Source organism: Strigops habroptila, chromosome 11 (genome assembly GCF_004027225.2).
Source record: "Strigops habroptila isolate Jane chromosome 11, bStrHab1.2.pri, whole genome shotgun sequence".
Classification (NCBI taxonomy): domain Eukaryota; kingdom Metazoa; phylum Chordata; class Aves; order Psittaciformes; family Psittacidae; genus Strigops; species Strigops habroptila.
The window spans coordinates 27,868,373-27,894,692 of record NC_046360.1 but is presented as its reverse complement, the minus strand read 5'-3'; the positions used below and the strand labels follow the sequence as shown (position 1 = coordinate 27,894,692).

At 43.7% G+C, this 26,320-nt stretch overlaps 1 protein-coding gene across 2 annotated transcripts; it reads left to right on the top strand.

Annotated features, from left to right (window-relative positions):
• The first annotated feature begins 292 nt into the window (after window positions 1–292).
• On the top strand, window positions 293–23,832 carry LRRN1 (leucine rich repeat neuronal 1). 2 transcript variants are annotated; one of them, XR_003993777.1, is made up of 3 exons: window positions 293–606; window positions 16,618–23,097; window positions 23,445–23,832. XR_003993777.1 is itself a non-coding variant. In XM_030501665.1 (2 exons), exon 2 carries the CDS (start codon window positions 16,845–16,847, stop codon window positions 18,993–18,995), a length of 2,151 nt encoding a protein of 716 aa, XP_030357525.1. In that variant the 5' UTR covers window positions 293–606; window positions 16,618–16,844; the 3' UTR covers window positions 18,996–23,832. The 2 variants fall into 2 exon arrangements, 1 of the variants encoding a protein (XP_030357525.1); XM_030501665.1 differs by having other exon boundaries at window positions 16,618–23,832.
• The last annotated feature ends 2,488 nt before the right edge of the window (window positions 23,833–26,320 follow it).

Sequence of the window (26,320 nt, the reverse complement as noted above, 5' to 3'; positions counted from 1 at the left end):
GTGAGCCGGCAGCATTGCCTGATGGATCCACGCTCTGCCTCAGGACGCAGAGTTATGGATCATGATGGTGACATCTCTCCTCGTCAGGTCAGCCCAAACGGCCTGCAGTGTGTGCACCGCTCACGGCACCCCCCGTGTGCATGACCCTGAACAGCCGCTGGAAGGGGCTGGTTCTCACCCGCCGATGCTCTTCCAGCGCTGTTAACTCTGAACCCTACCGACGGCCGCTCAGCACCGCGGCACCTGCGCCGCCCTCCGCGGGGGCGTGGCCCCGCGCCCCGCCCCGCCCCGCGCAGATGGTGCCACCCGGCCAATGGGAGCGCAGCCCGTCAGCTGACCCGCGGCGCCTACCCAGGTGCGCGCCGGCGGCGGCACAGAGCAGGCACCGGCACCGCGTCTGCCTGCTCTGCTCCGCCTGCCAGGGGAGCCGGGACACAAGGGAGGGGAGGGAGGAAGGAGGGATCCCGCCTCCCTCCGCCCCGTTCTCAAGCCGCCTCGCTCCGCAGCTCCGGCGCGGCGGGACCGCGGCAGCGGCGGATGTGCCGCCCCCCGCGGGCAGCCCCGGGGGAGAGACGCGGGTGCGCGGGCAGCGATCCGCGGCCGCCGGTAAGTGCCTCCGCAGCGCTCGGGGGAGGGAGCCGGGCCCTGGGGGGCTCCGCTCCGGGGCGGTGTGGTGCGGCGCGGCGGTGGCGATCCCCGGGGGCCCGGCCCGCACGGAGCCGTGAGGGAGCAAAGTTTGCGGCACCGGCCGCGCCCCCCGGGCAGCCGGTGGTCCCCGGCCCCTGCCGGGGAAGTTCCAGTGGGCACCGAGGTTTCCCGTTGCGGGCGGCGATTTCGTACCGCGCCGGGGCTGGGGCCGCTGCGCCCGCACCCCGGGGGACGGCGGGACCGCGGAACGGCCGGGCTGCAGCGTCGGCCGCCGGCTCCCGGTCAGCTCTGCTGCCCGGTGTCCCGGTGGTGGCCCCGTACCTGCGGGGGGCCGGGCCGGCTGCGCGGCGGGGCCGGCGGCTCCCGGGCTCGGCCCCGCGGGCAGATGGGGGCGGGCGGCGGCAGATGTCTCGCCGCCTCCATTCACCCGCCGGGGTCTGGAAGACAAGGAGTCTTCAGAGGAACAATGGCTCTTAAGAAACCGGCACAAAGGCGCAGTGTGAGCGCCGCGGCCCCGCCACCGTCCCCCGAGGGCCGGGGTCGTTGTCCGCGGAGCGGCCGCTCCGCACCTGCGTCCCCCGGCGCGGCACGGCGGGGCCGGGAGCGGGCTCCGGGGAGCCGCTCGCCGACAGAAGCGCGGAGCGGCCGCGGTCCAAGCGCCCTTCCTGAGCGGGCGCGGAGCGGACAAGGGGCACCCGGAGCAGCCCCTTGCGGGAGGCTCCGCTGTGGGGTGGGAGGAATGAGCAGCGGGGGCTCGTCAAGCCTCTGAGAGAGGGGAGAACGCAGCGTGCCCGCTCCGTCCCACCGGGAGAGCGCGGCAGATGTCGGCCTGCCATGTCACCTCCTCCCCAAGTCATTTAGTGCTGGTTCGGTGCGGTTCTCCCACCGGGCGACGGAAGGAAAAGTAACAGAATCACACCCAAAGTAGAAAATAACGTTGTCCAGAGGCGGGAGCTCACACACAGGATGCCTGTGTTTCTGTCCTGGAGCTGCGTGATAGTTCCCAGTAATGAATCTCCTCAATAAAAGCTAGTTCGTGAACCTTTAAGCCTTTTCCTTAGAGACTTAAAGGATCCCCATAAATCAAACTTGGCATTTCTGAACAAGACTCTGAACCCCTATGGAGAATAGTTAAGATGTAGGTGAGGCAGTATCACAGAGGCTTCGAAGGACTGAAGTCACATGCTGCATCAGTCCCAACCACTGGCCAAAGGCCACACCAAAGTATGTCTCTAAGTCTTGCAAGTTGGACTTCAAGACAGACAGTTGGACTTCCTGCACAACCGGTGCAGGAAGCTCCCCAGAGCTCCCCAGAGGCAGCAGCCTCTTCCCACTGGGGGCCCTGAGCAGGCAGCCCCCGGGTGTCCTCCTGCTCCCTCAGCACTGCAGCAGCCCAAAACCTGCGCAAGAGCCATGGTTTAACTTGTGTCTCGACAGGTAAAAAGTTCTCTGAATAAAACTGTATGTAGTCCTGATAAAATCATATATCCTAGTAGGATTAAACAGACTGGTTACTGTGACAACTACCCAGTAATTTCCATTTACCTAGAACAGACAAGAATACTACTACTGATTATTAAAGGGAATAGGTCTTTGTATCAAGTTGTATAAAAAGATAAAAACTTCTTAATGTTAACTATGAAACCCCTTTCTTTATTGCCATGAATAATGCTGAGCGCATCACACTGCAAAAAGAAACTTCTGCTCAGTCTGATGTACCAGGGCTCAGACGATGGCGTAGGCACAGATCCAGCTTGGATGCTACAAGAGCCCTGCTTTAAAGCCTGTCTTTTGATTCCAACTCGTGGAGAAAATGTGATCGCTTAAAAATTAGCATCGGTTAAAGCTTTCATCACCTTATCATGAAGTACCGCTTGGTACTTGAGGAAATCCGAGCTGCCGCTGGGACGCGGTGCGGCGGCAGCCCACGCGGAGGTGATGCTGCAGCCTTTTGTTTCACTTCTGTACAGTGTTGTGGCACTGCAGAAGCCGGGGAAAACTTTTGCAGCTCAGCGTGCTGTATTCCTGCTGCATCTATCCATCAGCAGCCTGCTGCCACCAGCTCCTCCTCATTTGTTTGTAGGGACACTTAAAGCATCTTGGATGAGTTGTAAGCCAGTCAAGCACTACTGGTACTGCAGCTTGCATAGTGTAACATCTACTGAAAACATAATTTGTGTTACTGAATATATGGATTTTTTTGTTGGAGTTCATATCATTCCCAACAATAAGAAGTTTATTTAAACAATTTCTTTATAATTTAATTTCTTGTATGAATTGTTCTGAAGTTTCTGTTAATGGTATCAGTGAGTAAATAAGGTTTTTTGGTAGATGGGTGAGATCCCTACACGTTATTTCTGCCTCTCTTGGAACTGCTGCTTCCCCAGGCGAATGCCTTGGAGCATGCCTGGTCCCAGGTCGGGCTTTGTGTCAGGCTCAGACTAGGATTGGGCATCAGCAAAAGACAAAGCCATAGAAAAGTTCGGTGATGTTTCTAGAAGTGCTCTGGCTGTTAGCAGCATCTCTTGTATTTTTTTTAACCAGCAAAGTACCAAGGTGCTGCGAACACTTGCTGAAGAGCCAAACATCTTCAGAAACAAAAATCACTTTCTTTTCCTGCGCACTTTGTAACTATGGAGGTGGCTGTTCTTTGAAGCCCTGATTAATATAAATGAGTTGTAATTTTCTGACCAAGCCATCCTAGCTCCCATAGATTATTCCATTGGCAGACATGTGGGCTCCACAGCTGTCCCCTCATTTGTGTATGAAATGGAAACACTGGTGGCATTTGTAGGTTACCATAGTTACACGAACAATACACGTGTGAGGCTTCATCCTGCCAAGCTCCAGATTTTTTCCTGGCAGACATTTTGTAGACTCAGGACTGAAGAAAATCTATGTAAAGTTTTTGGAAGCACATAAATCCAGTTCTCCTCCTATCTGTTTATATAATGCTAATTAACAGGGAACCCGCATTTCAGCCTCACGACAGCTGATTTTTGCATCTTCTCCCAGCTGGAAATGCCATTGTGGGAGACGCATGATGCTCCCAGGAACCATAAATTCCAAGCTCCAGTCAAGAGCATTTAAGTTATTAGCAGGGTCAGGCCTTAAATGCTGGCAAATACGAACCACATCTTAGAAATAACTTGTAGCACAGTGAGGTCTCCAGAAAAGAGAACTTTTGAGTCTAACCAGTTTCTGTCCTGGTTGCGTTATGCAGGTTGGCAATGCCTGTTGGGTTTCCCGGGAGCAGAGCCAGCCCCACCATGCCTGCTCCATCAGGAGCACCTGCACAAATCCAAGAAAGAGCACTGAAAAATATTCCCATACTCTGTTTTATCTCTACAATTAACACGTACCCGCTACGGGAGGAAAGATGGGCAAGAGTAAAGAAAATCATGGAGCTGGCTTAGAAACTGGTTTTGTTGGTAGGTCATAAACACAGCAAATAATGGTGTTTCTCTAAGACTTGAAGTGCTTAAATTTGCAAAGAGAAATCAAAGTAGTCCTTTGATAAGAAACAGTCTACTGAGGATGTGCTTGAGTTAGTCAGTGGCTGTCCCAGTCTCATTCTTTTCCTGTAGCTGAGTAATTAACTCCTGTGCTAATGGACTTCATAAGGTCAGAAACAGAACATGCCTCCATACAGGTTTAAGAGGCACCTAGATAAAAGTGCTGGTAAACCACATTCTCTTACTCCTTGATGCTTAAAGCCCTGCAACTTTATTCAAATTCATTTTGCTATTTAGATGCTGTCTTTCATTTTTCTACATATGGCACTGAAAGAAAATACTGGATTGGCCTATTTTGGATTGGCCTAATTCTCCTCCTGTTGAAGGCAGCGGAAGTCTTTGGCATCAGTGGGAACAGAATTAGACTCTGCTCTTAAATTCTACTGCAGAATGTTTCTATAACTTCACCTTCTAATTCATAAGATTTTCATTTGGTGATACAAGCCAGTATTTTCTTGGCTTCCAGCTGGCTGAATTATCAAAAGAACAGGGCCTGGTTTTCACATGGAGCACAGTTTCTAAAGATCAAGTCTGAGATGCAGCAGATACCTAGTGCTTTTTTCTTTTTAACTTAAAGAACAACAGGGCAAAGCAATTGTAAGTAACAGTCCTGAAATATTTACCAGGATGCTGTACTGAGAATGCACGGGAGTTATAAAAGTGCCGCAGAGAAACAGCTCTTTCCCTTATTTTATTGGGTACCGCAGTCTTGCTGCGTAATTCTCTCCGCTAAGGTGCTGCCCTTTAGTCCTCTGTGGTAACACAGGGCAGTATTTTCCCTGGCCACTTCACAAACTGAAGGGGTCCATTTAACACTGGAGGCAAGGATTGCTCATGGGTTTTGTTTAGAAATTCTAGAGATTGTCAGCATCTCGTTTCCAGGTATTTAACAAACTGATGATTCCAGCAATTTGTCCATCTGTCAGCTTTGATTAGAGCAGGAGTCCCAACCGCTTTTAGAAGCCAAGCCCCCCTCAAGGTATCTGGCAGGGTTTGCCTCTTGCTGGTTACTCCAGTATTACTGAATGCCAGGGTGCCAGTGCAGCTGTTCTCACCAACAGCGAGGTGCGGTGCAGCCCCTCACCTGCATCCAGCCATGTCCCGCAAGGCAGGGGAGGAGGCAGGGATGGGCAATGTGCAGAAGGGGCTCTTCTCATGCCAGAAAGCAGCAAAACCCTAGGCTGGTGTCAGGGTGTGTGTTGCTCTTTATGAATGATGGTCCAGGAGCAGCCCTAGAGCGGGATCTACCACTGCCCTGTCTGTGTCCTGGTGGGACAGCATAGCCCCATTTCCCAGGGACCACCCGCAGGGAAGTCTTAATTTTGGGACCAGCATCATCAGCTGGGAGTCACTTGCCTCATCCCAAAAGAGTTGCTTTTGTAGACAAGCAGGAGGGCTGGAGGTCAAGTGTGGGACTGAAAAATGGCACAGCTGGCACTGAGACAGACAAGACACTGTAAGGATGTGTCTGGTGTGTCCATTTGACACCCCTTGTGCACGTGTTGAATACCAGAAATACCAAGTTCTGGTTTCATATGCACATAGTCAATACCAAAGATGTTAAAAGGTTAGGGAGGCTGAGACCAAAACCAGATTCCTCTGTGTTCAGTGAATACTGGAGAAGCTCCACTGCTGACAGCACGGTTAACCCCGATCTCCATCGCTGTAGCTGCTGCATTTGTCCCTTTCACTGCAGTGTTGCACCAGTGAAAGTCACTAGTCCTTATTTTATCAGAGTCAGGTTTTTAAAGATAACATTAATTGCTTGGAGCTGTTAGGGGCTGTTTCAGTTAATGGGAAATGTTCTGTGGGTTCCTCCTCTATACTGTAGTCTGATGTATCACACACTCCTCAATGCGTAATGTTATTTGATTTACAACAACTTTTGTACAGTTGATGTAACTTCAGTCATCAAGCAAAATGTGATCTTTGGAGTTTGTCTTTACGCAGAGACTGGTTTCACCCTAAACCCATCACTAACCCCCTGCTGCAGCAGCAGGACAAGCTCTGCTCTGCAGAGGGCACCTCAGCTTCCACTCAGCTCCCCGCGCAGTCGAACCCCCCATGTCTCCTTGTGGTCCATAAGACTTGGTCCACTTGGACTAAGCTCAGATTTTCTGTAGTTTTCAGGGGCTGGTCAGCAACATGCTGAAGAATCAAGTAACTTCTGAGAAACACATAAAAGTTTTTTTGAGAGAATTATTGAGCTTGTTCAAAATCTGGTAAAACAGCATTTTCTGTTGTGTTTTGGTGCTTGGTTTTTTGTTTGGTGGCTTGTTGTTTTATGGGGTTGTTTTTTATAGACTATGATTCAAAGTTTGGATTGTCTTTTTGTAATTTGAAAGTGTTTATCATCGATGTAATGAATCCCCTATTTTCTGTTATTTCATGCATCATATAATTTATTTGATTAAGCAAGTCCAAAAATACCTGGTAAATGCATACCTTGCTAATGTGCTGCATGTAATTACCAGGAGGCAGATGAGCTACTGATTGGCTTTGCTAAATTTTCAAATTACAGATGATCCATCATTCTAACAGAAATAGAGTAAATATTGATAATTACAGAGATCAACCGCTCATAATGGGCAAAAGTAACTTGTTTTATCCATAGATGAACCACCAGTTAAGTGAACCAGGTGCAAAAAGAGAAGTTTTTAAATAGCTGCTTGAAAACAGGTCTTTAAAATGGTTTCATTCTAGTATAAGGCACCGAGTAAAATGAGGTAAGTGTTCTTTATAAATCCAGTGACAAATAGGTTTTCCTTTATCTTTCTGCCCCTTTCAAGTGAAACAAGTCTAGTATATACAAATTAAACGTTGCTGTGCCTGAATGAATCATCGTCATTAGGTAAAGACTTTATCTAGGAAGCATCAATTGCGAGAGAAATAACGTCTCCTATGTGTTCTGCAATAGGCAGCAATTTTAGTACTTCTGTGTTTTGAAAGCACTTATGAAATAAACCTGTCTGTGGGAAAACTGCTGACTTTGCCATGACAAGGCTGAGGACTAAGCTAGAGAACAATTTATAGGTCTATTCTCAAACATACAAATACATTAAACATGATGGATTTTCTCTTTCTCTCTTTTTCTCTTCATTTCATGAACTTGTCAAAGCAAGAGTGTGAGTTGCTTTCTGCATGAAACATAGTTAGTTTCAAAATTTAGGTGATATTTGAGATAAAGAGAAATAGTTAAATACAGGCTATCAATGTTTTCACCATTCTCAGCTGAGCGAGCCTTCCTTACCTGGTGACATGGCAGATCGCCTGCTCCATGTTCCACACAGTACTAAAACCATTTTAGAAAGAAATAAGGATGGAAAACATATACTCCATAAAGTATGTAATTTCCCAGCCCAGTGTAATGGGTTATCAGGTGTGAGTGGAAGGAGGAGGTCTTCAGAAAAATTACAAAACTTCCCATAGGAGCCCACTGAGAAGTGCAGAAAAACTTGTGAGAAGGAGCAGTGAGGTCATGTAATATCTAATGGAGAGAAAGTTAACTTTTTTCTTAGATCAGAGTAAAGCCTTCGTTCAGAGCAGTACCAAACCCAACTCTGTGGCCACTTAATGGAATTACTTCTATCCTGTCTCAACTTGGTTGAGTTCCAAATCTTTGTCTTGATGCCAACAGCCTTTCTATTAGATCCCGGCACTTCCCATGATAAATCCATTTATTTTATTGTTGCTATGTTCACAGCCTTGAGTGAACAGTAAGGTGTGTCTGTATCAGTCAATTCAATATATGGTTTTATTAACAGTTACATATGAATATAGCTCAGAAATAGAGAATTTAATCTTGCAAGCATGTAACTCCTAGAAAAAAAACAGTAAGACTCTCTTATTCTAAGGGCTGAAGATCTGTATAAGCACGCTACATGCATAAACTGCACAGGTGTAGATGTAGGCCAGCAGTAAAATACAGTTTAATACTTATTCACTAATAACGGAAAACTAAAAACATAGTACAGCCGCAGGAAATGGAATTATTAAAGTAGAGTGTAACAAGGACCAGAAAAAGAATGTTCTTTTCTTGCTTGAAGATAAACAACTGAAGCTATAGATGGCTGCCTTATTACATATCCATACCCACACAGACGTACATACATTTTCCAATAACAAATCCTATGTAATTCCCATAGCCAGTGCTATTATGTTGCTTTTATAAATACATACTGAGATCCTGACTCATTTAATTTTTTATTTATTGGCTACCATTTCTAGCACAGAATGTTTTGGCATCCTTTCTAGTAGTAACAACTTCTTACACACCGGGGTCTATCCCAACTGTGGGGGATCCTGAATGACTCATAAAACTGGAGTTTGATCTAGAACTGTGTAGGAAGCAAAATAATCACACTGCCAGAAAGGCAGTCAGCAAAAAGAGAGGAAGAGGATTTTCTGTTGCTTCATAAAAATCCTGTGGAATTCTGGCATCCATATTTCTTGTGGTTAAAAATATGTTTCATCTGCTCCTTATTTCATTATTATTAACACTTCACATCCACTGGCCAAGCTGTCTTGGCTCTCAGTAGTTGAAAACCAAAAAGAAAACTCTACTCAAAAATCCAACTCAATTAATGCCCTTGCTCCTCTTCTAGAGCTATTTCTTTTTTTTTCCCCTCATTAATTGTTATTTAAGCTGTACTGATTTTGATAGATAATTTGATTCTTACTATCTGAGTTGTTCTAGTATGAAATCCTCATGAGGTGGGTGCCCCCATGGGTAACAAGAGGTTCGGATCCCTCCATGTGATTCTAAGTTCCCAAGTATGCCAAGACTGAATTCCATTTCTGTTCTTTAAATATGACTAGAAGATGAAGCAGTATTTCTCTAGTCTTGGTCCTCCTTCATTCTTCAGCCAGCAGACAGACTAAATGCAAAAAATAGTTGGAACAGGTCTTCCAAAATTAGTTATGCTCTGTAGATTTTGGACATTGTACAAGCTAAAACCAATTAGGTTTAAATTCTCCCTCACATTTAAAATATACTGAAGGCTGTGAATGCATAACAGCATGTACAGGTGGAAATGAAAGCATGTCCCCAACGGTCTGTCCCCCATCCAACTGCAGTTGGGTGCAGAAGGGAAGAGCTGCAAGAAAGGTCTCATGAAACTGGCTTTTAACCTGACAATGGAAGTTACTTGGTTGGCTGTCAGGAAAGCTGATCTAGTCAAATAATTCTATCTGGTAATTACATGGAATGAGAATAATGATCACAGATGTGATTTTTCTCCATCAAATGAAATAAAAGCTTTAGCACTGCTTCCATACTGAAGAGGGACAGACCATGTGTAGCAGGACATGAGAACTAAAGTCACAGGCAATGAAAGAACAGCCCATGTTGTCCCAAGATTTATCTGTTCTATGAAAATAAACATAGTAAGAAAGCAGATAATAAGTTGGGTTTATAGCGTAAGACTATTACTACTGTGCAAACATACTTTGCCTTTCAGGTTTTCAAGGCTTGTAAATGGTTTTATGAGTTTTTTTCTTTCCTAAAGAAAAAACAGACTGTATAATTTGACAACCCGCTGTTTAGAAAGCACTTATTATTCCTGATGTTTCTAATATGACTTGTTAATGGTAATTTGTAAGAGATTTTCAAACAGATGACAGAAGCTGGATTGCAATTCCATGGTTGATTTGATGGGCCATCAATACACAGTAGCTGTACTCTGCATGGTATCTAGCCTCTTGTACTAGAGATCAGTGTCTGAATGAAAATAATTCTTCTCTCTCCTGCAAACATACTTTAATATTTTATTGAAAACCATTGTATCAGATGCAAGTCTTAAGAAAAAATCCCAATAAATTACAGATTTTTAAGATGTAATATGCTGTTCCTGCAGCACAGGCATTATGAATAGGATGCTCTTTGAATTTCTTCTGTGGAGATAAGAGTAGTATTTTTCAAAAGAACACAGATAAAGCATGCTAAGGTTGGCCTGAAATACAGCAAATCGCATTCCCACCAGAGCTTTCCCGAAAATTAAACACTGACTTTATTTTGATGGAATGTGTTTACAGACAAGAACAAAAAGTAGGTGTTATTTGCAGGGAAAAAAACCTCCAAAGCTTAAATATTATAAATCCCCGAGGATGTGTTTTGAAGCTTTATAGCATTATTACATGTCCTATAGGCCCTTGTTTTTGTCTTTGCTTTTAATAACAAGCTCCCAATTTCAGATTTTGGTATGCTCTTTCAACTGACTAACTTCATTTTCAGCTTGACTTTTCTGTATTTTACACAATTCAGGCTTGTAAATAGCTTATATCCTGATGACATCAGAGACTTTAAAAACCTCAATACAAAAAGGCTTACTATCAGGCATGATTCCTCAATATTTCTCTAAATAGACTCAAAGTCCAAGTCCTGCCTCTTTCTCTAGGATGTACAAGGTCACTGATGCTCTTGACTGGAGTAAGCCTTCATCTTAGGAACACAGTATTTTATACCAGGTTTTGTGTTGTTCTTACTTGTGTGATTTAGTGGGTGCATGTACGTATTCACGTGCTGGTATTTCAATGTCCCTCTCTCCCCTAAAGGACACTATCGGAGGTTACTGTTCACCTGTAGTCTGGCACCAATAGCTCAGTTTCTCTCTAGAAGATGGGTGGATATAGAACTGCAAAGGCCTTACTGAAGCTCGAAGCAAGGCAAGACACTTTTTACCTCCAACGTACACACAGCAACCTTTCCTTAAACTTGTCAAACTGTCTTAACTGACTAATGAACTCAACCTGAGCTCATTAAAGGACAATTCATCTCCAGTGTCACTTCTAGAGTAAGCAGTTCTTCCAGCTACATCTTTGCCAGACCAACTATGCCAACCTCTTTCAGCATCCTTTCAGCATCCCCTATCTAAACGAGCTCCTCCTTTCCCTGACTATGGAGGAACACTTTGTATTGATCCCCGTCTGAATTTGGTTTTCTTGACCACTGTGTTCTAGCTGAAGCTTCACCCCTCCTTATGCCTGGGCAATAATATTCTGTCACCACAGTAAACTCCAGATCCCTGGGCACAGGGGCTGGGCTGTACAATGTGTGTTTTCCTAATGACCCACCTGAATCGGGATAAGTTTCCCTGAACTGACTGATGACAGAGGATGTTTATATGGCAGCAGTTTCACAAACGATGATGATGGGAAAACAAGAAAGCTGCACGAATCATTAGCAGAACATTAGCACAACAGCACAATTTTCCAACAGACTAGCTACATTACTTAGGCTCAATATATGAAAATATTTCTGTGGAGAGATGGGTAAGTTCTGCAGATCAGTGTGTGCTTCTGGCTCACAGCAAGCACAAAATAAATTGCTTGGTTTAGCCTGAGGTAGTTCTCTTCATGTATCCGATCCCGCAAACTTTTACCTGGGCACATTTAGTACATACGGCTGCCAACCAAAATCTCTGCTGATGCTACTTGCAATATAAAAGAAATTTTGCAAGAATGAACCACTTAACTGCAGAAGGAGAAGATTTTCTGTGGTAGCACTGCTGTTTCAAAACAGACATCCAAATATCCATGTGCAAAGTGTATTGTTTCTTTTTCAGCAATTGTTAATAGTGACAAGGAAGCTGTCAAGGAAGTGACAACGCTTTGTCTTTCCTATAACCAAGAAAAAACTGTTGAATATTTTTTTTCTAGTTGGCAAGTTAACTGTGAATGCTTTTAGCGAACAGTTTATTTCACTATTGTCCCTTCATGTTCTCCTCTTAGTGCATTGTGGGCTTAAGCGTACTTTTTCTCTTGAGCTCCTGAACAACTAGACAAAGTCTTGCCAGCCCTCAGCAGGCTACAGCTGCCAGTGCACGCCTCTTTCCACCCCACAGGAAAGCTGAAATGAAGCATCTCCTGCTCCATAACCAAAACCCATCATGATTTCTTGGGCCAAACAAATTCTAATATTATGCAGTTTTCACAACCTAGCTGGAAAGGGAAACCTTACACAAACCTCCCCCTGCATTTCCAGGATGGGAAGCACAGGAGGGGTGCTCACATTTTCTGCCTACAAGAAACACAAACAAGCCAAGACCCCAGACATCTGCTGTGGGTTTGCTCACTGACAGAAATGGGGTTTCTTCATGCACTGGGTACTGAGAGGTCCTATGGAAAATGCATTTATTTAGGCCCTAGTAACTAATTCCCTCCATATCTCTTGCACTAAATTAACCATTATTTCTGGTGATGTCAAGTTAACAGCTGCTGTGAGTGGTGGTGTGGTTTGGTATACTAGCAAATACGAATTTAATGAATCAGAGGGAAGGCAGAGAATGCTAAAAGCTGTCCTTTACAAGCTCAGTATCTCTCCCTCCCCCCCACCCCTTACTGTTTGGGGGAAGTTTCCTTTAAAACAATTTTCTAACACAGAACCAAAAGGACCACCAGCAATATCCTGACCCATATTAAATACCATTGTCAGAAGGAAAAAATAGAAGTATTTTGTGGTATGACTCTGTTCTAAGGAAGGTTTTGAGGTCTCATATTCTTCCCTAATCCAAAAAGCCTGGAGCTACTGCTCTGCCCCTGTTCTGGAACTTGGGTTTCTATAAGAAACAACTCCCTGGCCTTCAAAAGCCAAAATCTTTTGAACTGACCCCCTGACTTGTCTTTCACTTGGTCTGCACTTGGCTGCCAGGGACATAGTGTATTAGTTTTAGATATAAAAAAAACAGTACAAAAGGACCTCACTGGGTAAAATGCTGAGATGTTGAGCAGGAAAAGGGCACACGGTAACACTCAAATTCTTCTCAATTCAGTCTCTCCGATTCCAGTTGGGACTGGGAACTTTCCCAGGAGCCATCCCCTGTTTATCCATATGGGTTTGCTGATTATTCATTGGGAACTGCATACTGTCAGAGATTTTGTTTTCAAAATCTGGTTGTCCTCCAGCTTATCCACAAAAATAAAGATTGTTACATATATATCTTGTCTAGTTCTTGTGAGGAAGGATGTGATTATAATTCTAGATAGGACTTCAGAACCTGAGGAACCTAATATTTGAGAAACATGGTGAAAACCACGGTGTTATTTTACTCCTTTGGACACTAAGGTGTCTGGGGCCAGTCCTGCCAACTGGAGAGCTGAGACATGCGGGGGTGAAGGGATGCTGTTGGTGACCGCTCAGCAGAGGCAGAGAGCTGGCAGCTGCTTCTTGCAAACCTGAGTGCTGAGATGGTCAAGCATATCACACATAGGTACAAAGGGCAGAGCGAAAGCAGCCACTTAGTTCTGTAAAACCGCCGTGCACTTTGTCACTGACAGCGGCTGCCTCTCTAGCTCTTATCAGAGCGATGGATGGGGTTTTACAGCATAAGCAGTAGCCAAAGCAAAAGTCCATGACTCAGGTTTTCCCTCCGGTGGTGGCCTCTGGGCTGCCATTCACATAAGCACAGCACTAAAATGGAGCAGGGCATTTACTTTTTGATTACACTGGATTTTCATTTATAGCTTCATCCAAGCTGCCCTGGGCTGGGGGAGACTGGAGATAGTAATGTGCAAGTCATTTCTAAAGAACATTTGCCAGTTAAAGAAAATTTAATCCATCTGCAGTAGAAAATAGCCAAAGAAGAGAAAGTATCACCAGTAACTTGTAAAATTGTATATTCACAGTGATCATAACCCCAGAACTCTATTCCATAAAACCAGAAATGCCTTCTTACCAAGGATGAACAATGACTGTGATGTCCAAGTAAGAGGATATAAATATTCAACAAAGGAAGGATCAAATTTGATTTTTTTTTTTTTAATCTAGATGTGCTCAGACATATTTTAAAGAAGCTATGAAATCTTTTTGCGCAGTTTCGATTTTAAAGCATTACATGATTCCTCACGGTACATCAGAGCAGAATCAGCACCAAACCACCATTAGGGCCCAGAGCTATAAGGCATGGACTCCTTCTCTTCACCTTCATAGAAAAAGCTTACAGGAGGCACATGAAGGCATGAGCGCTGGGAGCAGTATTGCCTCTTGTAGTGGCATCTGCTGCCCCCAGTGGTGCTGCTCCTTTCTGAGCTGAGCTGCACAGCAGGACCAGAGACATCTCCCCATGCAGGGAAGAGCCCCTCAATGACGGCAGCTCATGGCACCTCCAGAACTGGTCTGAAACCATTACCGAGTGAGGCCCCTGCCTGCGTGTTAACTGGCAAATGCTGTAACTCAAAATACCTGGAATTAAATCAGTTAAACTTCAGATCTCCAATATTGCCAGAACTGTCTAGTTTGGGTTGACTACAAATGTATTGTCACTGAGAGAAGCATCCACTGAAGTCACCATAGGTCAGTTTATCCCAGCCTCCCCATCACTCTGTTAATATACTCCTTACTATTACGGTGCCGTTGGGATTTATTTTTTTTAATGCAGTTACGTCTAATACAATTTTTCCATCAGCTGAAAGTGATCTGAGAAGGAATGTTTGTTCTGCATCTGTTTGTTCTGCCTCCAGCATGCTCTTCTCGGCCCTCATTCAAGTCTCAGCTACCAGAGAGAAAATCTAACTCAACAGGGTCAAGGCTTTCTGGCCAACATTCCTGTTTCCCTGCCTCCAAAGCACAACCACAGAACAGATAACAGCATGCCAAAATAAAAACACTATTTGATGTGTTCTACTTACAGCATTATATCACACTCTGAAATAAAATACTGTAATTTCATTATTTAATATGCTGATCAGATTTTAAAGCAAAGGCACTGTAAAATGGCATTCCTGTCATCACCACTATGCAGATGACTATTTTGAAACTTTTAAAAGCAGTATTTAGCTTTATTATTTTATACAGTGATATCTTTTGTAGGCTTTGACTAGGTTGAAGCCTCACCACTTTCTAATTGAAAAAGATACAATCATTAGAGTATGAGATTTGCAGTGTCACCTCGAATTTCAACAGGTCTGCTCTTTAAATCCCTGTTCAGATTCGTCACATGCCTTGCTAGTGAAGGCTTTGTGTTTAATTCAAAGCTTGTTGGACACGTGCGCTAATCTGTTTAACCTTCACTGTCAGATACTGCAAAGGTGTACTTTATCTGCCAAGATTGATGTGCATGACGAGCCAAGAGAAATACAGGCACGTGAAATCACCACCATGAGCACTGGCTGGAGAAAATCAGTTCATGCAGCATCGCCACCACCAAAACAACATACCTCCAAACGGAAGGACAGGCAGCCACTCTCCGTAACAGCATCGGCCCGAATTGCACATTTCACACATACACAAACAGAAACTCTCAAAACATGCGTTTTACAGCAGCAGTAATAGATCAGTTTGCAGATAAAAAACTCTTTCCTGGAGCTTATTTTTTCAATAAAGTGGTAACTAGAAAGATGTGACCAAGAAAATCCTTCCAGTACCTCTAAAGGGGGCCGACAAGAAATCTGGAGAGGGACTTTGTACAAGAGCCTGTAGTGACACGACAAGGGGAATGGCTTTAAGCTGTCAGAGGGGAGATTTAGATTAGGCATTAGGCAGAAGCTCTTCCCCGTGAGGGTGCTGAGGCGCTGGCACAGGGTGCCCAGAGAAGCTGTGGCTGCCCCATCCCTGGCAGTGTTCAAGGCCAGGTTGGACACAGGGGCTTGGAGCAACCTGCTCTAGTGGAAGGTGTCCCTGCCCGTGGCAGGGGGTTCGAACTGGATGAGCTTTAAGGTCCAACACAAACCATTCTATGATAAGAGCTTAGACTGAATACGTGTTTAAAGACCACGACACAACGGATTTTTGGATACTGGACACTGTTGGGTTACCCTTGCATGAATAACTTCACGTTAAAAAGATATGGATTGTGGGTTTACAGAGTAATTTGGAATTGTGGTGAACAATTCACATGATGCACAATGAAGGACAAACAGCTAAAATAAGGACAGTACATTAATTTAATCAAATTTACTGTTATTGTTTGGTGCTTAGCTGGATTAAATCTAAGCTGTTATCTGGAACTGATTTGATTAACTCGGATGAATTTTGGCAAAGTTTGTATGTATTTAGCTTAAAACTTAAAAGCCAATATCTTCCTGGGCCTCACTTAATTCCCCTCACATGAAATCTGAGCCTTGAGACAGCTCTGGCACCCTGCCTCCCATTGGGATGATGCTCTGAGCACTCGTTTGAGACCTAGCTGCACTCGCCAGCATATCCTCCATCTTTAGCATTTCTCATGCCATTCAAACAAATACTGCAGAGTAAAATTGAAAGGTATCCAAAAGTTTTCTTTTCAGATCATTGCATACATTGTTACAGTCGTTCACTTGAGATGAGAGTTTTCTCATGTAAATCCCAAGTAGAAGAGAGTTCCAAACCCTACATAACCACATCGGATCAGGATTTTCCTAAGAGTGATGAATGTGAAAATAATGATTGTTTTCATACATTTTTCTTTACAGGAGGAAGACATTAAATAATATATAAATTGCATATGACATGACCATAACATATACCCTAATCTGTTTTCAGGAACACCTTCAGGCACTGGTTTGCAGAAGATTCTGGAACACAGAGGAGCAGCTGAGAGTCTTCAAGACTATTTCCTGTCTTCTCTAAACTCAGAAAAGAATCTTTTCACCTTCTGGATGTCCAAGCCTTTCACCTTAAGCTTTACATTTGCTGCCTGAAAACCAATTACCCTCTCAATCTGTTGCTGTTCTAAGGGGCTGGCAAGCTGAACTCAGTAGCTGACCAGCATGGCGAAGGTTAGAGTTGTTTTAACTGTTTGCCAGTTGGTGCTAGAATTGCTCATGAATTCATTAACTGAGTCTTCCGTGCAGAGTAACGAATGTCCACAGCTTTGTGTATGTGAAATCAGGCCATGGTTTACACCACAGTCAACGTACAGGGAAGCCACAACAGTTGACTGCAATGACCTTCGGTTAACAAAAATCCCCAGCAATCTTTCCAGTGACACTCAAGTCCTTCTGTTACAAAGCAACAACATTGCAAAGACCACAGATGAACTCCAGCAGCTGTTTAATTTAACAGAACTGGATTTTTCACAAAATAACTTCACAAGCATCAAAGATGTGGGGCTCTCGAACCTCAGTCAACTTACTACTTTGCACCTAGAGGAAAACCAGATAACGGAGATGACTGACTACTGCTTGCAAGACCTTTGCAATCTTCAGGAGCTATATATAAATCACAACCAGATCAGCAGCATTTCTGCAAATGCATTCTCTGGCCTGAAGAACCTTTTGAGATTACATCTCAACTCCAACAAATTAAAGGTTATTGACAGCCGCTGGTTTGACTCTACTCCTAACCTAGAGATTCTCATGATTGGAGAAAATCCAGTGATTGGAATATTAGATATGAATTTCAAACCACTCTCAAATTTAAGGAGTTTAGTTTTGGCAGGTATGTATCTCACAGACATTCCTGGCAATGCCTTGGTAGGCTTGGATAGTCTTGAAAGTCTTTCCTTCTATGACAATAAATTGATAAAAGTTCCTCAGCTTGCACTTGAGAAAGTCCCAAATTTAAAATTCCTGGATCTCAACAAAAATCCGATTCATAAAATTCAAGAAGGTGATTTTAAAAACATGCTCAGATTGAAAGAGCTTGGAATCAATAACATGGGAGAACTCGTTTCTGTTGATAGGTACGCACTGGACAACTTGCCTGAACTTACAAAGCTTGAAGCCACCAACAATCCAAAGCTGTCTTACATACACCGTTCAGCATTTCGCAACGTTCCTGCCCTGGAGAGCTTGATGCTGAACAACAATGCCTTGAATGCAGTCTACCAAAAGACAGTGGAATCCCTTCCAAACCTGCGTGAGATCAGTATCCACAGTAACCCGCTCAGGTGTGACTGTGTCATTCACTGGATCAACTCAAACAAAACCAGTATCCGTTTCATGGAACCTCTATCCATGTTTTGCGCTATGCCTCCAGAATACAGAGGGCAGCAGGTGAAGGAAGTGATAATACAGGATTCAAACGAACAATGTCTTCCAATGATCTCTCACGAGACCTTTCCAAACCACTTAAACTTGGACATTGGCATGACAGTGTTTTTAGACTGTCGGGCCATGGCAGAACCTGAGCCAGAAATTTACTGGGTCACTCCTCTCGGCAATAAAGTAACTGTCGAAAGTCTGTCTGACAAATACAAGCTGAGTAGTGAAGGCACCTTGGAAATCTCTAACGTGCAGGTTGAGGACTCTGGGAGATACACCTGCGTTGCTCAAAACGTAGAAGGGGCTGACACGAGGGTTGCTACCATCCGTGTGAACGGAACGCTTCTGGATGGTACCCAGGTTCTGAAAATCTTTGTCAAGCAAGCGGAATCGCATTCCATCTTAGTTTCTTGGAAAGTTAATTCCAACGTCATGACTTCCAATTTGAAATGGTCATCGGCCACTATGAAGATTGACAACCCTCACATCACATACACTGCTAGGGTCCCGGTTGATGTACATGAATATAACCTCACCCATTTACAACCATCTACAGATTACGAAGTGTGTCTAACTGTGTCAAACATCCATCAGCAAACACAGAAGTCCTGTGTTAATGTCACAACAAAAAATGCAGCTTTTGCGCTAGATATTTCAGACCAAGAAACCAGCACTGCCCTCGCAGCAGTAATGGGGTCCATGTTTGCTGTCATCAGCCTCGCCTCCATTTCTGTTTATATTGCAAAACGATTTAAGAGAAAAAACTACCACCACTCTTTGAAAAAATATATGCAAAAGACCTCTTCAATCCCACTGAACGAGCTCTACCCTCCACTTATTAATCTCTGGGAAGGCGACAGTGAAAAAGACAAGGATGGTTCTGCAGAGACCAAGCCAACCCAAGTCGACACATCCAGAAGCTATTACATGTGGTAACTCAGAGGATATTTTGCTTCTGGTAGTAAGGAGCACAAAGACTTTTTTGCTTTATTCTGCAAAAACAAGAAGTTGAAGACTTTTGTATTTTTGACTTTGCTAGTCCGTGGCAGAGCAGTGAGGACAGGTGGATATTTCAGGATTTTTTAGTATAGCGTATCGCAATTGTTTGACACAAATGGCAGCTTCACCTGGCTTCCAATCCTGGTTTCCTTTCTTCCCCCCCCTTTTTTTTTGTTAGTTATTGTGCTAAACTTAATGCTGGTCTAACTACAGTGCTGAATAAAATTAATGAGAGGCTGGGGTTACCCTGTGATCCAAAAGTAGCACAACCCCATTCCTCCGAAGCCATCAGTAGAGTACAGTATCTTGCAAGGCTAACATACAGTTTTGAAACTGCATTGAACTAGGTTTGTAACGCTGGTCTAAGGACTCGTACGCTGAGAAAAGGAGACCTTGAATGATGTTAGTTGACTGTACTGTAATGTTGTATCAACTGATTTGAATGTTTTTGACTTTGAACAATGGGTTTTCTTTTTTTATCATTATTTTTGTAGTGCTTAAGAAAAGCTTAGGTAAAGCTAACAGGCAATAGGAATATGTACATCCGATTTTTTAATGTAACAGACTAAATGTTAATTGTTCTCTTATTCTTTTTATTATATTTAGTAGACACTTTTGAAGAATACTAGAGTTTTCTTGTGTTTAAATCACCAACACATGGTGTTGAATGAAGGCAGAGCTATAATAAATTTAGTTTTGTTCTGATTTTTTATTTTAGAAGTCACAACAATGTATTGGGTTTAGCTGTCACTGGTTTGACTGGTGATCATGTTTTGACATAAAATATATCCAAAATGTTATATAAAAATATCGTGGGGTTTCTTTCCTGATGGAATTACGTTTCAACAAAGTTCCAGTTGTTTTTTGTACGCATTTCTTTTAATAGCAGTGTTTTCTCTGCACTAGATGCAAAATACTGAAAATAATTGAATCAGACATATGTATCTGTATGGCTTTTGGACTGTCACATGCAGAATCAAAACTGTTTGGCATAAGGTACACAGCAAAAGTAATTCCGAGAGTGTGTAACAAAACATCTTCCTTTTTGTATCATTTTCTGTTTATATTCTGAGCTAAGATATAAATGAAGCTGACATTTAGCGGTCATTACAAGCAGTTAGGACAAAGGAAACAACTCAGTGCTACCAAACTGAAATAAACCAGTTGAATCCTGGAATATACTTTACAAAAAAGTGAATTGGATTAATATTCCGTCAAAAGCAGAAATCAAGATAGCTAAAACTAACAAACAAGTACTATGTTTGGCTCCACTACTGAACTGTATTTTTTACAGGCTTAAAATTAACCACTACTCTAGGTATTTTATGGAATTCATATGGTCCAAGTGCAGAACTCAAAGCGGTGTGTTTCTGTGTGTGCACTGGGTATAATATAAAGGCATAATTTACAGCTGAACCTACAGAAGCTTTGTACGTTGTCTTTACTGAACCCATGAAGTTCTCCCGGGACTGCACACGAGTCACAGGCAGGACGGGTTTCTCCTGAGGTACAGGGTTACACTTATGCTAAATACTGATCAGCAAGCACAGAGTTTTCTATGCTTTATGACCACTGTCAATGGCAACTTTTTAAATGTTTTTACATACCAAATACCTTCTTGGTAAGTAAAAGTTAAAGTAATGGATGTGCCTGGGTTTTGGGGTTGTTTGAAGTTTGTTAACTCACTAGCTTCTCAAATATATCAAAGATCCCCCCCCCCAAACTTACAGGTAGCTTCAAACTTCTTTTTCCCCTTCAGATAAGTGTCTAAAAGTGAAAAAGTTATCAGCATAGTTTCACTAATAAGCTGCTTTGGTGCAAAAACTTCAGTACGTCTCTTGGATCCATGCCTTGTTGATCTTGCATTTCAATATAAAGCTGAGTGAAGCTGTTAATTATGCATTTAAATCAAGTACTTATGCTGCTACACACAACCTTTTATATATACATGAGATCGAATACATTTTTAAGTATGTGACAATTAGATGTTGGGATTAGGCAAGTGTCTTGATCATGGAGAAGTAACATGGTGGAAGCATTTATTCGTCACCTTCTCCTGTATTTGTTTTTAATGTTAATGGGAAATTTCCTCCTCTTCTCCAGAAGAGCTTCAGAGCAATAATTATCATCTTATATGCTATTCTAAGCTTAAAACTGCCTTTGTTATTACAGCAGGCATAGTGAATTGAAACTGAGATCTCTTTTGCAGTGAAGATTCACTCTACTTTTTCCAGAGACAAGGACACTGAGAAGGAGGACAAAGCAGCACTCCTTTGGTGATTGGATCAGCAATCACCAACAGCAGCTGGGGGGTACGGGAAGGAAAGCAATGTTTAACATGTTCCTTTCCACTGGGGAAATAACAGGCCTTTTGTTCCCTGCAGACCTGTTTGGTGGCTTTATGTCATTTGTTATCTTTTTAGAGCAGTGCTGTTGCAGAACAGCAGGAGAAGTGGCCTGCCCTGCACTCCTCCAGGATGTGCTGATGTGCAGTATGTCAGGGTAGCTGATGTTGCGGAGGCTCCAAGAGAGGGATGCAGGTTACCTGAGCAGCACCTAGTTAACACAGTGCATTCTGCTCACACAGCCAACCAGGGAGAAGTTTTTCCAGCCCTGTCATCTGATCCCTGAGAATTCTGTACAGATCCCCTGGAAATTTGAAGTTTTGTTAATAAAAGAAAAAGAAGTGGGTCAGAGCTGAATCACATGTGGCATATAATCTTAGTAAATAACCTTCAACCTTGGGCTGCCCATTTTCTGCTTGCAGTTCATTGTGAGCAAAAATAAAAATACTCTAATTGCCTTCAAGATGTATTTGCATCTACTACTCACTGGAGACAAAAAAAACCATCCCCAGTTTGCTGAGAATCAGAGATTGAGACTGGCCACTTTAGAAACAGTAGGGGAAAACCCACTGTTGTCTTTCATTTGACTAACAGTTTAGAAATGCTGTGTAAGAGCAGATATTTCATACCCAACTAAACTTCTGCAGTGTTACTTCTACTTGGTTGCCCAATAATAAAATATTTCAGTCCCCTGAGGAGTAAATAGCTCACTCCAATGTGGTATGCAGTATTCCAGCTAAATTCACGTTTCATTTCCTCACCTAAATCATAATACCCTATTGGATCTAAGAGGATATTTTCACCCACAAACCAAGACTCACATTAGTCGTGGTCTTGGAATAAAGTGCACAAATAAGCCAATGCTTTCACAGAGCTATGGTCTGCCCTCCGGCCCCTGCCTCCTGAATACGTGCTCATTTAGTTGCTAAAAGGGGGTTATGAAGAGGAAAGACCAACAGTTTGGACCACTGGTTTCACAAATGGGTTAAAACTGGAAACAGGTCAGCAAATATGAGATCCAGCGAGAAGAGCATAAACTTGCCCTATTGCCACTGACAAGGTGGGACGTAAGTGATAAAAGGAGCATCTTTCTATGTCCAAATTGGGCAACTCCATTTGCTTTGTGCTGGCAACTCTGAAAACAAGACTGAGGACAAACCACTGCAATGAAACTCCTAAAATTAAGTGGGATAAGCAGCTGGGGCTACTTCAACACCACCACTGCCGATGCACCCTGTATGGAAACGGGACAGCTCACTTGGAGCCTATCTCCTAATCACCTCACCATCCTGGAAAGCATCATGATGGACACATGCACCGTGGGCAAGCCGTGGTGGAAAAGCACACAGACACATGGGACCAGTGGCGGAAGGAGCCGTTTCACAACTCACTCAACACACCAGGAGCAGCTGTTTGTTACACTGTGACCCTGTTGGCACCACCAAAATGAATGCCATGAATTTCTGCTGCAACTGGAGTTTGTCTTCCCATGCTCACTATGCTGAGAGCACAAGTGCTGCAGCCCCAGCAGCTATGGAAAGCACAAGGCTGAAGGGCAGGTGAACATGCTGCTATTGAACTGTGTTCAGGAAAACCAGGAGTGCCTGAGCTGGAGATATCAAATGCTGTTACACAGAGAACTCCTTAAAATACTGGCAAAAGAAGATACTACCTACCGCTGCCAAACCCTCTAGGTAACATGTCTTTGCAGTGTCATACAGAAGTGAATGTTTTCTGTTTCCCCTGAACCATCCACCTTTTAATCTTCTCCTTTTCTGCTCGTTCCAACTATTGTGATTTTTTACAGTAGAGAACTTTTGTCCACCCTCTCTCCCATACATCTGCTCTGCAGTCAGCCCTCCCCTGGTCTCACCCTGCCCCACACCCTTCTCCTGCTCAAGGGCAAGTCCTCCAGCCTTGGTCATCATGAGATCTCAAGAGATTACACTAAAGGCCTTAATTTGTATTTAACTTCACAGCTACCTGTTTTCTCTGCCAACCTTTTCCCCTTCACCTGATTCTTATCCTGTTTTTCTTTCAGCCGTTTCCCTTTGGAGACCTCAGTTGCTGCGGGCTGTCAGTAAGAGTCAGATCAGGGATGCAATTCGGCAGGCAGCAGGTCCCTGCTGCCTCCCCACTCACTGCCCTGGCACAGTGCTTCCACTTAGCAAAGCCCCTGAATGTCTTCCACGTCTCTGCTCCAGCTCTATCCGCCCTTATTCCTGAGCACATACTGACCCTGTTTTCTACTGCTATGAAAACAACACAAGCCTAAGTTTTCTTTTTAGTAAGGTAAAGGAGATTTACCCTATAATTTGTAATATTGTATATTTATGTCAAGTAGACCAAAGGAATGCTGAGTCATAATAAAAGCATCGTAACAACAGGTTTTGAAATACATGAAAATAAATACTTTGGAAAATCTGGAATTGATCATTAAGTGAGATTTTCAAAAGCAACTAAATGACTTAAGAGCTTCATTAACTTGAGTGGTACATTAGGTTCAAAATCAGGTAAATGAGATTCTTCTCGAGTGCATCTGGAAGTATTAACTTTCCTTAAACACTGAGCAGCTGTAAAAGACTTGCTGTGTATTATTTTTTTCCTCCAAAAATCACTCAAAACCACAATTTTTATCTCGGTTACGAGGATGGGGGGAAGGGGATGTAAATCCTGTCGTTCTGATTTGCACTGATCTAAACAAGGCCTGCATCTTTAAAAACTGCAGTTCCAGTTACTGCTCACAACTGGAGTGAAAATTCTTTAACAGCAGCGTTTCCTACTATGGCCTATTCTGGATGTAATTCCAAGCAAAAATTAATGTATCAGAAAAGATCAGGGTGAGTAACAAAGAAGAAACATCACTGGAGCATTGATGACTTTCAGTTTTGAAGGAGGTAATTTAATGTGCACAACCCCAAAGACTGCAGTGTGTTTAAGGACTATGTGCGACCTAATAATAGAGTCATTTACAAACCCATTGCTCTAAAACATGAGTAAGTGTCCGTAACTAAATTTTTTGGTTTCAGGTATGAAATTATCCTTTTATCTTTCATATTCCATTTGGAGAGCTCTTAATAATAATAATAATAACAACAATGATTCTACATCCTATACTCAATTACACATTTGTCTTTCACTGCAAATCAAAGCACACCCAGAGAATACAGATGTCCAGCCAGCTGCTGCAGCCTGCAATGGGTGCTTTCAGCCAGCCCAGGAAGAAACCACCCCAATCCACACATCTGAGGTTTAAACTGTGACGCATCATTCACATAGCAGTGCAGCTATGCCATGCACCTCCGAAGTCACAGTCCATAACCAGTAACAGATGATGGGTGTGTGTTACACACTGTAACCTATTTCTGTCAAAAAGGTACAGCAGTTTTTGTTGGGGTGGCTCTCAGAGATCTGTGCTGTGCCCAGATGCTAAATACTCTGGTAACTGCTAAAAATCTCAGTTGCTTAAAATCAGTCATGCGAAGCAGTGCCTCAGCTCAGCATTCCCACGGGAGGAAAGAGACCTTCCTCCTAACAGAGCAACACAACATCCTCAGCCGTCGCCTCTGTTGTATCACCAAAACAGAAGAATTACCCAATTTCCTCTGAATTTGATCAGGAGCACACTAATAACATTCCCCCGTGAGTAGAGCTGGATGCAGCCACTCTAACAGCAAAGGCTGCACAGCACCTCTCTCCACACGACACGATGTCTTACTCGGGGGGCTCTGGTTACATACATCCTCAGTGTGGCGTGCCCTGGCCTTCAATAAACGTGGCTGTACCTGCTGCATCCACGCGCTGGCACAGTTCTTAGCTGACATTTTCCAGAGGAAGAGCTCTGGGGAGCTCCGGCTCACTTCAGGAGTAAACTGCACAGTATTGTGTTCTCTCCTTGCTGCTCTGCAGAGCTCTCCGGTGCCTCATTTGCAGCAAACCATCCCTCAAGGGGATGGTGCTCTTCAGTGTATGCTAGCTATTAAAACACTCTGCAAACACGCAACTGAATTCGACTTCAAAATACTGCTGCAGGAAAAGTAGAACGATACAAGTAGATTAAGGCCAAGAAGTTTGGTTGCCTAATTTAATTTCTCTGAAACCTGAGCTTTCCAGAGTATTTTATGTTCAAATGCAGCTGCCATGACACCTCTGTGTAGCCAATGAGGACAATACAATTCACACTGCTCATAAACAAAGGCCAAGTTTTTCTGACTTGCCTCACACCCCAGAGGAGCTCTTGGTGGTGGGAGGCCAGGACCCACTTCTAGAGAGCAGCATTCACCTGCCTGAAACTTGGCAATGTCCTTGTCCTGCGCTTTCCAGCCTCACTCCCTGCGCACCTGCAGATCTGACACAGGAAGCAGAGGCCCAGCCGACCCAAAAGCAGCCTCCTTCTCCATGCAGGCTTGATTTATACCCTGGGCAGGTCTACTGAGAATGAACCCATCTCAAAAGTTGTGATGCAATGCTGGAATGGGATGGTCCCATACAATGTGCATGTGTTAGTGAGCAGCAGAGAGACAATGCTTACACAGACTGCCACTAGCATTTTCTTCCAGTGCCATTTTGGTAATTTAATAACTCTTCTTTTTTGTTTGATTTCTGTGACCTACATGGTTTATATGTAATAAACACACAATGGCTTATAAACAATTGCAAAGCAGCCTTTCCATCCCTACTGGTGCTGACAGGAATCACAGCAGAACTGAGGCATCAATCCTTGTAAGAAAGCTGTGGCAGTACCTGCTCACACCAGACAAGCACTGAAGAGAGATGGGGCGCGAGGCAGCTGCTCCCACAGATAGAAATGGCAGAAAACCAGCACCAGGCAGCGGGGTTCTGGACTTCACAAGTATGCTTTAGGGAGCGCTTTTAGATACTCTCCCACCCTGGCCACAGCCCACTCCTGTCCTTGCA

What these genes read in the sequence shown, in the direction of transcription:
- LRRN1 (XM_030501665.1), top strand. Translation starts at nt 16,845, where the DNA reads ATGGCGAAGGTTAGAGTTGTTTTAACTGTTTGCCAGTTGGTGCTAGAA.